Source organism: Cupressus sempervirens, chromosome 8, assembly GCF_028749045.1.
Source record: "Cupressus sempervirens isolate cs-2001-9-10 chromosome 8, ASM2874904v1, whole genome shotgun sequence".
NCBI lineage: Eukaryota > Viridiplantae > Streptophyta > Pinopsida > Cupressales > Cupressaceae > Cupressus > Cupressus sempervirens.
Genome location: NC_143125.1, coordinates 182,004,084 through 182,015,395, shown reverse-complemented (window position 1 = coordinate 182,015,395; position 11,312 = coordinate 182,004,084). Strand labels below are relative to the sequence as shown.

At 33.2% G+C, this 11,312-nt stretch overlaps 1 protein-coding gene across 1 annotated transcript; it reads left to right on the top strand.

Annotated features, from left to right (window-relative positions):
• The first annotated feature begins 6,955 nt into the window (after positions 1-6,955).
• Positions 6,956-10,898, top strand: LOC149542158 (abscisic acid 8'-hydroxylase 1-like). Its single transcript, XM_089797188.1, has 9 exons — positions 6,956-7,260; positions 8,071-8,389; positions 8,558-8,707; positions 8,819-9,067; positions 9,147-9,236; positions 9,343-9,421; positions 9,566-9,672; positions 9,803-9,921; positions 10,252-10,898. The coding sequence occupies exons 1-9, from the start codon at positions 7,082-7,084 to the stop codon at positions 10,370-10,372; spliced, it is 1,413 nt and encodes a 470-aa protein (XP_089653314.1). The 5' UTR covers positions 6,956-7,081; the 3' UTR covers positions 10,373-10,898.
• Positions 10,899-11,312: the final 414 nt, after the last annotated feature.

The following is an 11,312-nucleotide window of genomic DNA, read 5'->3' as shown; positions in this document are numbered from 1 at the left end:
ATTATGTGTTAGATAGGTTAATGTGGCATAGCTACAATCATAACTATGGTTTTTTGGGTTATGGTTATGTTAAGCTTAATTTTGGGTGGGGGCAGTGCGGGAGGGGGGGTGGGGGGGGATGGATTTGCTTCTGACATTAACGATTAAGGGTGGTTTGGTGATGTTCTTCTAGTGCCTGGTAGTCTTTTGGTAGTGGACTACTACTATTTTGGGTGGGGACAGTCGGGTTGGGAGGGGGGGGGGGGGCGGAGGGATATGCTTCTAAGATTAATGATTAAGGGTGGCTTGGTGATGTTCTTCTAGTGCCTGGTAGTCTGTTGGTAGTGAACTAATACTATTTTGTGAAAGGTTCAACCCCTAGTTTTGGTTGCTTTAATATCAAAAAAAAAAAAAATTCTATTGGATACCAAGAAGTAAATACCAATGATATATGTTAAAAAGTCTTTAACAATGATATATGCTTATCTATTTTTATCTTTCTTTACACAAGGCAGAGTCCAACTCATGAAAGCTCTTGCTATTAAAGTAACTTTTCCATATCTATAAATTGTTTAATAAATGAATCTTATTATCCTAAAATATTAAAATAATAATCTTGAGCAACCGGGGGGGTGGGGGTGGGAGGAGAGGCCATCAGATTGTACATTGGACCCCTTCTCAATCAATGCTTCAATTTAATTGATGTCCACCAAAAATTTGAAAAATGAAATAGGGAGCTATGTATGGCAGATGTGAAATTCCTTCTAATAAAAAAATGACGATATTTATAGGCAGATTTTTGAATCATATAGACTTTTATTTCTATTTATAGATGACACCATCTACCATGCAACTTATATGCACCTTTATTCAATGCAATAAATAAAAGACTTCCACTATTACCACTAATTACTGGTGCATATAAGTTGTCCCATGATGGAGGTTTAAGGGTCAAAAAAATAAATAAAGAAGAAACTGCTAAATTCTGGTCCCCAAGTGTAGCTTCAGTCCAGGTTGGATCCAGCTGTAGAGCACCGTTAAAGATTTTTCTGGACAGCTACGATCCCGTTCACGACATGGACTTCTGTTGTTTGACGGTGCCGTCAACTGCCCCCAAGATGTGACGCGGCAATCCATGTCACGTGGGTCGACCTCGTGCGTCCTCAAATTTCAAGCCGTACAACATTGTCGGCGTGGCGGCATTCAGATTTATTAAAACATCGGGAGTCTTCTCTATAATTTATTTCTTTCATTCTTTCTTCTAGCCGAGTGAATGGTGTAGATTCACTCCGTAGCCAATTGTTTTAGAATTAATGGGGAAGATGTTTAGGGTTCCCCTAAGTATGTGGGTTCCTAGTGTTGGGCCTTCTACATGTGCCCACTGGTCCCATTGATGTAAATTGTAGATCTTCCTCAGCCATTACTTTAACAAGGTCTCTCTATCTCTATGGGAAAATCTTGTGTATAAAGGGAAGTTATCCTCTTATTTCAGTCTCTTTGTTTTTGGGCTTGTTTTTGTCAAATTTGAGCAATCAAATTATTGGTTCTATGATTATGATTTGAAAGAGTTTTGTTATGATTGGATTAGAAAGAGTTAAAATAAGTATTTGAATGTTAAATGATTTTCTATTCTTTCTTAAAAAGTTTGATTGATGGTAGATGAATTGCTTGTTTGCATAACCTCCTTTCAATGTCTTGGAATTTGTTTCTAAGATTGAAAATTGACTCTTAAAATTAATCACATATTGATTAGAAGAGTTGAACTTTAAGAACACATATAAACAAACACATCATAATCATCTTGACAATATCAATGACGCTATAATGAAATGTGGTACTCCTTAACATAATAATTGATTGTTGTAGATGACTATAAATTTCTCAACCTTCCATCTCTCTCTATTGGAGCTAAAAGATGAAAAAAAAAAAAAAAGCATTTCTAAAGTCTTCTAAAAGATGTATTTTCCCTCAAAGTGCCATGACCTTCAAATTCCTCTTCTTAAAAATCAAATCACATTGTATGCAGACTTGGTCCATAACATGTGTACTCCAAGATGCGATGATTCTTATGTTTGTGGGAAATGCTACAACTAAAGGGAACTACATACACACTAATTGATTGGTTGTAGATGAGTGTCTCCCTCTTCTTTCTGTAATTGATTTGTGACAAACTCAATTCTAGAAGTTTCTAGAAATGTCTTTCTCCTTGAGTCAAATACATTTAAATGTTTTACATTTTTAATCTAATTTGATAATCATAAACTCTTCATTTAATAAAAAAATAATATTAGATTTGTGAGAGTAATTAGTACATGACAATACATTATTCCTAATATATTGTTATGTTAAATAAATGAAGCTGATAGCACAATGCAAATTATCCTTAGTTACTAATATATTTATCTATCAACTCTAAATAATTATGCTCATTTTTCACTAGTAAATAATTTATCATTCCCATACACTTCTTATAAGTATGTTTTTTTTTTTTTTTTTTTTTTTTCCCTTTTTTTCTTTTTCCCTATAAGTCCAATAAATCTAAATAAAAAGTCCAAATTGGAATTATATCTATGATTATAAACTATTAAAAAGATTTGATGGATGTTTTACATCCACAAGTCACTTTGGCTAAGATACAAGGACTGAAGGGTCTCCATTTCTGCCAAATTTTCCTAAGGCACTATTCTGACCTCATCCTTTTTATTAATGGTTTTCACTAGGCAAGAGTTGATCCTTATGAACTCATTAGGAACATTTGAAGTTCACAAGTAGATCAATAGTCTAATGACAACAATTTAATTGCTCTTCATAAAATTCAAATCAGATATCATAAAATTCAAATCACAATATCTGGCATACTTGGCCCATGACAACATATATAACATATATACTCCAATATTTCACAATTCTTATGTTTGTGGGAAATGTTGCAAGTAAAGAGGTCCTACCAACATACTAATTGATTGGTTGTAAATAAGCGCGTCCCTCTTTTCTTGTAATTAATTTATAAAAACTCATTTGTAGAAGCTCCTAAAAATGTCTTTCTCCTCAAGTCAAATATGTTTAAACTTTTAAAATATTTTTAATCTAATTTGATAACCATAAACTCTTCCTTTAACAATAAAATCAATACTAGATTTGTTAGAGAGATTAGTACATGACAGCACATTGTTCGTAATATATGTTATTTAAATTATCCTTAGATACTATTATATTTATTCATTGACTCTAAATAATTATGCTCATCTCTTTTGTGTATTTGACTATCAAAACAAATTCTTATTTCTACAAGTATTGAGCTTCCTCACAAGTCCAATAAATCTAAATAGAAAATACAAATTAGAATTATATCTATGAATATAAACTATAAAAAATACTTGATGGATGTTTTACATCCACAAAGTCACTTTGGCTAATATTTAAGGATTGAAAGGAATCCATTCCATCAAATTTACTCTCTCTTTTCAATGTTTGGAGTGGACAAGAGTTATCCTTGTGAACTCATTAGGAACCTCTAAAGTTCACAAGTAGATCAATAGTCTATTAACAACAATTTAATTTTCAAAATCAATACATTAACAATATGTGCTCTCCAATACACCATAATATTTATATTAACAAAAATAATGAAAACTAAAGAATATTTTATAATAAATAGTCTATTTACAAATACCTTTAAAATGTTAAAACATATATTAGTATAAATAAATAAACAAACAAACTGAAATTACAAATATAAAATTCCACCTTCCATGTCAATGAATCCTTTTATTTGTTTATTTTGAATTTGAACAAAACATATTATTATTTATAATAAAGAAAGAATATCTTGTTCCAAATTGTGAGTTCTATAAACTTCTTAAATCAATTTGAAAAAAATTAACTCAAAATTATTATTAATAATAATATAGAGATATTCGCTTTTATGACATTGTCTACCAATATGAGAACCAAGTCATTGAGGAAAAAAGAAGAAAATCATTCTCCATCTCATATCATAACATTGTTAGTCCCTACCTTTATAAAGGCAAAGGACTTATGTTTTCTTTTGCCCCCCAATTAATTTCATTTCCCCAAACAAAACTAAAATTTTAAGGTTTACAATGTCAAATTTTTTAAATCAATTATTCTGGTGCTATTTCTTTTTTTTTAATTGGTTTGCATCTAATTTCCTGGGGTTTATGAGTTTTTTTCCGTTCAGAAAATCAGTAAAATATTAAACACTATGGCAGTGGGCGAAACGACACTGGACAAATTATATTGCTTATGTCATACGTGCTTCAAAGTGACTGCCGCATATGTTAAATTAGTTTTTTAAAATGGTACAATTCTATAGTGTATATTTTGTATTTGATTTGGATTATTGACTGCCACATATATTAAATTAGTTTTTTAAAATGGTACAGTTCTATAGTGTATATTTTGTTTTTAATTTGGATTGTTTAAAAAAAATAAAAATAACTTTCAATAATAATTATGATTATAATGATTTTTAATTTTATTATTTTCTAAATAAAAAATTTAATAAATTAATTGTAATTATAAATAAATTAAATTTTTTATTGAATAATTAAAACTTTGGAGTTAGGAAAAGTTAAAAATAAATATAAATTAATATTTCTATTGTAGCCGAGTTGGTGTGAAGGCGAGTCGTGAGGCGTAGTGTTAGACTAATGATCCCGGTGCTACGCATCAACTTTGGTTCGAGTCACACTAGGTTTACCACAAACCCTTTTGCCAATAGTGGCATGTTGTGATGGTTAAGTTATTGCGTTGTTATCCTTGCCATCCAGGTTCAAATCTCATGGGGATGAGGTCCCCCGTTTGTGGCCTCATTGGTTCATAGCTCCAGGTCAAAGCGTTGGTGGTACCGGTGGACGTGTCGCGCCAGCGCTACCGGTCACGTTAAAAAGTTTACCAGGCGCATTTCAAAAAAAAAAAATATATATATATATTTCTATTTGAACTTTTAAGATTTATTGATTTTCTTTCTTTAAATCACATTTGAAAAATAAATTCAATTATATAAACATTAATAAGAATGATGGAGAGTTAAAATTCATTGATATTGGGTATTGCAATTCAAAACTCACCACTTATTTGCTTTTGTAATTTTCTTCTTATTTTATTTTAATTAGAAACATGATGATTTTAAGATATATAAGATGTGAAAGTGCAACAACTAAATTTATAATTTTGTTTTTTAATTCAAAATTCAAAATTTACTATATTTTTCACAATTTTTTAATAATTATTAATTTTTTAAATTTTAAAATCATCATTACCTTACCAAAATAAAATTAATTAATACACTTGTTAATAAATTAAAATTATACTTTTAAAATTTCTATGTTAAATTAATCAGTCATATTACTCCTTAAATTTCCTTAAAATTACTTAATCCTAAATAATTTATCTAAAACAATCTCCTTCTTGCACTTGCATTTGATACTTTATACTATTCAAAATTTCTAATATATTTCACCTATAAGGTAAGGACTTAAGCTCTCCCAGAGCTCTTGTTTATTTATCTATCAATATGAAAACCATGTTAGGGAGGTGAAATAAACATCACTGTCTATCTAACATGAAATGCATTAGACCTTCACTCATTTTAACAGTAGAGAGTGGTCTCCAACAAAAACGTTTTAACTACCACGCAATGCCAACCGCCAAACTTCAAACATCGCAGCTTGAGGCCCACCATTACGCTTTTCCTTATAACATGTGGCGGGAGTGGGTCTACACTCTACACTCTATGGGCATGTTTGGCAACGAGAATACAAGTGGAATAGGCATATGTATATTCTTAAAATTTTGAATTCTCTGTTTGGATGCACCAAATCGGAATTGGAATAGGAATAAAATTATAATACGTTTGGCCCAAAAATGAGGATTTGTTAATCCACCAAAATAGATGGAATAGGAATAGGTATTCCTATTCCAATTTTTTTAATTTTAGAAAACATAAATATTTGAGTCTGTGTATTCCACATCAAATTTTGGGTGAACCAAACAAGAACAGGAATACGTAACCCCATTTTCTATTCAAGAATAAGTATTCCAAAATAGGTATTCCTATTCCCGTTTTTATATTCCCACAGCCAAACGGGCCCATAGGTTCTATGCCACTTCACGGGGTGCTCTGGCCTATATACGAAAGAAAACCATCTTTATGTGAGGTATATACTTTCGAGGGGGAATGATATATAAGGAAACGAGTTAGTTGTTGTTCATGTATGCATTGTTGTGACTTCCATCTCTATACTTACCATTAATTATCATCATAAAAAGTTTCAAAAAATGATCGCACCTGTACTAATAACGAATCACACATGTACTAATAGTTTATTATTTTTTTAGTTTTCTTGGTTACTGATTGCTCTATTTGTGCAATAAGTACTATTTTTTAGGTGAAGGTCTTAGTGGTGGGTATCTGATGAACTTTTTGAAATGACACTTTTAGACCACCTTGCACTCTACGAGTTCTACAAAGAGCTCCGTAAATGTGAGAAAGTCGAAAGTTTAGCTTTAAGCTCCACTCATTTACACTTACAGAGGTTCAACAAAAAAAATGGGCAAACTTCGATATATGAATTAGAAACTTAGACACGCAAAATTACCCTGAACAACTATTAGATCATTTCCCCTAATATGCATGTATATGCTTTACAATTGTCAACTTAAAAAGAAAAAAAGAAGCCACAGAAGAGGTGAAAAGAGGAAAAGGGGAAAAGAAGATTAAAAAGGTCTCCAACTAATTTGTATGGAGAAGAAAGGAGAATAAGCTAGAATGACCACTTTACCGGGAGATATCACAAGATTGTCGCAGTCTTTATTTCTTGTCGGCAAATGAAATAAACCTATATTTCATTTGCTAAAATACACTTTACGTTCTTATTTAAAGGTCGTTGGCCCGGCCCCTCAGCCTATATATATTACGACGTGGAGGAGCAAAGAGCATCATATTCCTTGTCGCATTTCCTTTGTGCTGCTTCAGTCTCCATCCTTGTAATCCTTTTGCTTTCTTTCTGTCTGCCTGATTTCAGTCTTTGATCATATTCTCTAGTGGTCCATACTCATAGAGGTTTTCATAAGAACGATGTTGCTTGTGTCATCAATTCTGTTAATTCCGGTAGTCTGGATATTGATAAAACTATGGTATCGTCCGCTACCACTGAGGAGATTGCCACCGGGTTCCATGGGATGGCCATATATTGGAGAAACGTTGCAGCTCTACTCTCAGGACCCAAACATCTTTTTCTCTGATAAACTCAGGAGGTGCTTATTTCTTCTCTTTACAATGTTCTCCATTCATAAGCCAATTGGTTTTCCTGTGTGTCTCCCGTCTGTTTTGGAAAAGAAAATCTAGAAGTTGCTTGATTGAAGGCTAATTGTAGAAGGCCCTGGCATGTTTTCTTTTGACCACTGCACAGCTTTTGGCTTTGAGATAACCAATTTTACATGAACAGTAAATTGATTAATAGACTAATTATATTATCTTTTAATATTATAAGATTTCAATAATTTGTTTGAAATGGAAATTTTGTTTTTAGATTTGATTGTGTGTATTTTGTTAACATCAACGTTTCAAATTATACTGTCTGTGACCCATCATAAAGATAAGAGAACACAAGAACAGAAATATTATCTTGGCTAACAAATAGTATATTTAATTGCTAACACATCACTAGTTATTTAACTGCTAATACATCACTGTAGAAATGAGGTGATAAAAATACAAGTCTATAATGTATTTTATAAATCTAGACAATTTAATTAATTATACAACTGTGCATTTTGATAGTTATAGGAATTATGATCAGAATACACTGTCAACAGTTATGAGATGATCAAAATGCAGCATTTAAATACATTATACAACTGTTTATTCTGATAGACATAGCCATTGAATTAAGACTTATAATGTAAGATTATAAATTCAAATGGTCATTGATGCCAACAGCAAAACATAGCCTTTGTCAAAAAGTAAGGCCGGTTGAGTAACAGTTGGCTGAGTTTTTTGAAATTTGAAAATTTATATAACGTTATGTTTAAGACCACCTAATTTTTCAAGTTTATTTGGTGTAGGTATGGTGATGTAGTTAAAACACACATTCTAGGATGCCCTTGCGTAATGATTGGAAGGCCAGAAGCTGCAAAGTTTGTGCTAATGAAAAATGCTCACCTTTTCAAGCCCACGTTTCCTTCGGGCAAGGAGCGCTTACTAGGTCGGAATGCTCTGTTTTTCCAGCAAGGGGAATTTCATGCGCGCCTAAGGAAAGCTGTACAGTCTTTGTTGCTTCCCGAGACCATCCGTAGCTTGGTTGCAGACATAGATGAAACCGCACAAACTATTTTGAAGATGTGGGAGGGCCGCACTGTGATTACATTCCAAGAGATGAAAAAGGTCTGGCTTACCTGCCATTGAAGATCATAAACTTTGAGATTTTCATCAGAATGAGATTGCAAACAGTAATCATCAGAAATTATGCTGTAATTGTATTTGTCTTTTGAATGATCTTGTTTTTGTTGTGATGCATGCGGTTCTAACATGATGAGCTCGGAATTTGAACAGTATGCTTTTGATGTGGGAGTTTATACCGTTTTCGGTCCCTTAAATCCTGCCTACAAAGAAGATCTGAAAAAATATTACCGCGTTCTTGAAGAAGGCTACAATTCGTTACCTGTCAATCTTCCTGGAACTCGATTCAATAAATCCATTAAGGTATGTATCTGCTGGTAAGCTGGTAAAGCCGAAGGTTTGTTGAATTTGAATTTTGAAGCCGAAGGTTTGCTGATTTTGAATTTAACTTCTTGTGTCCTCATGTTGTGGCAGGCGAGGGAGAAGCTCGGCGGAATAGTGAGTAAAATAATTGCTGAGAGACGAAGCATGAATGTTCCGCAAAAGCACCTGCTGCAGTCATTAATGACGTACAGAGAAGAAACAGGGGAAGGTCTGAGTGAGGAGCAAATTACTGATAACGTAATTGGCGTATTTTTCGCAGCGCAGGATACAACAGCTTCTGTCCTGACATGGCTTGTTAAATTCCTCACTCAATATCCCGAGTTTCTGGAAGCTGTCACGGTTAGCATCTGTAAATTTATGTTATTTACAAATTTGCTGAGGTTTCTGTTTGCAAAAAACTTGAAGTCGTACTTTGCAGGCCGAGCAAGAGTTCATTCAACGAAGCAAGACAAACGAGGAGGATTCCTTGACAATGGAAGATATCAAGAAAATGTCGTTGACAACAAGGGTGTGTATAAAATAGAAGACAGGAACTCCAAGCTTTTCCACAACGAATTTTGAGGATTCAGTAGTATTAACAACAAATTCTAATACAGTTATTTAAATCCTTTCAGGTTATTCAAGAGACCTTGAGGATAGCATCAGTGTTGTCCTTCACATTCAGGGAAGCAGTTGAAGATGTTGAGTATAAAGGTAAATTGACATGGTTTTTATAATCCTGTAGTCTCTTTACAATAATTCTCAAGTTATCTTTACCATTTGCTTTTCGAAAACCTAAAAATTTACCGGAAAATTCTGAAGCTCTCTATAATGATTATCCTGCTCCCTTAAGTGCAGGTTTCACCATTCCCAAAGGTTGGAAAGTAATGCCGCTCTTCAGAAACGTACATCATAATCCGGAATTCTTCCCGGAACCTCAACAATTTAACCCTTCAAGATTCCTAGTGAGTACCTCTATTCATGCGGCGACGCGAGCCTGTAAAAATTTACAAATTGAAAATCCTCTGTTTCAATTTGAAATCGCTGTCTGAAATTTGATTATGCTGAACAATTGAGTATCGACATCAATTGCAGGTGCCGCCAAGACCAAATACTTTCATGCCTTTCGGGATTGGAGTCCATTCGTGTCCTGGACAACAACTGGCCTACACGGAGATCCTTGTCTTAATCCACCATCTTACGACCAAGTACAGGTAATCTCTTACCCCTCTTTCTCGTCATTTCCAATCGGATTTGCTTAATTCGCTGACAAGCACGAAAAGCTACAAACCCTGTCTCAGATCTGTAAATCTTCTTTTAAAATATATGCCTGAGCAACAAATATCTAAAGGACTAACACCTGCCGCTTGAAAAGACTGAATGAAAAGAGCAAAGAAACAGCCGCATGTGATCCGATTGATGAAATTTACACAAATATTTCGAAATTTTCATGGAAAAGATAACAATTTCAAGCGAGAGTTGAAAGATACCTACAATTTCTTTGCAGAAATTTTAAATTGTTAAATTTGTTGCGTGGTGTGCAGATGGAAAGAGGCCGTAACTGAAGACGGGATCGAGTATCGCCCCTTTCCCATACCGAAACAAGGATTTCCAATAAAGGTGATCAGTAAATGTACAGTAGAAGGCAGCGGAAGCAAATCTTGAGATCTGCAAAGCAAAGAGACAAAATGCAAGAAAAGATCCCTGTTTAGATAATCAGTGGAATCAAAAACAGTGTCTGAATCAAGAACACCATATCGGGGATAATCATTCATGTCGAATCATCCGAATTAAAAAATTCACAGAAATCACACCAAATCAACTGGCCAGTACCTGCAAATTTTGAAGGGCGTATATTTTGTACACAATACCGCCGATCATGTGATCATCCAGCTTAAAGATTGGGATTTCGGTCCCCAAGTCAGATGCCTCTCATTTGTCTCTTATATGCTGTGTCATCGTTAAATCATTTTCTATTTTCAGGGAGAATTTGTTTGCAGAAATCTCCGTCTCGGCACATGATTTCTCAGAGTCCCCGATACTTTCCAGACTATGGATTTTAGTGTAGAGATCCAAAGCCATTGATTGTCATGGCGATTTTGTGTCATAAGATATTTTATTGGGATCTACAACAAGAATGCAATTAAATTTTCAAGGCATCTCATGAGTGCAAATAAATATCTTTCTCCCATCTGCGTGTCTTCATGCAAATAGTCTCTGAAATATGATCAGGTGTTTGGTTGTTACTGATTGCAATCATATTGAAACTAAATATAAAAAGAGCGCTGACTGGATTGGTATTTTAAAAGATTATAAATCTTCTTTATCATATAATATATATAGATTGAAGTTAGAGGGTCCAAGATAATTTATTCATAGCAAATTCATGTTGAGATTATTGCTCTCAATTAATAATCAAATAAAATATATAGATTAAAGTTAGAGGGATCTTAAATGCAACACAATTTACTCATTCAAATTATTCTGTTGAGATTTATTGTTCCTAATTAAATGGTATATATATAGGTAACTTAAATAAAAATTAATGACTTTTACATGATTATGTTAAAATAATACGAGTTATCAATATAATTTATTAACTTTT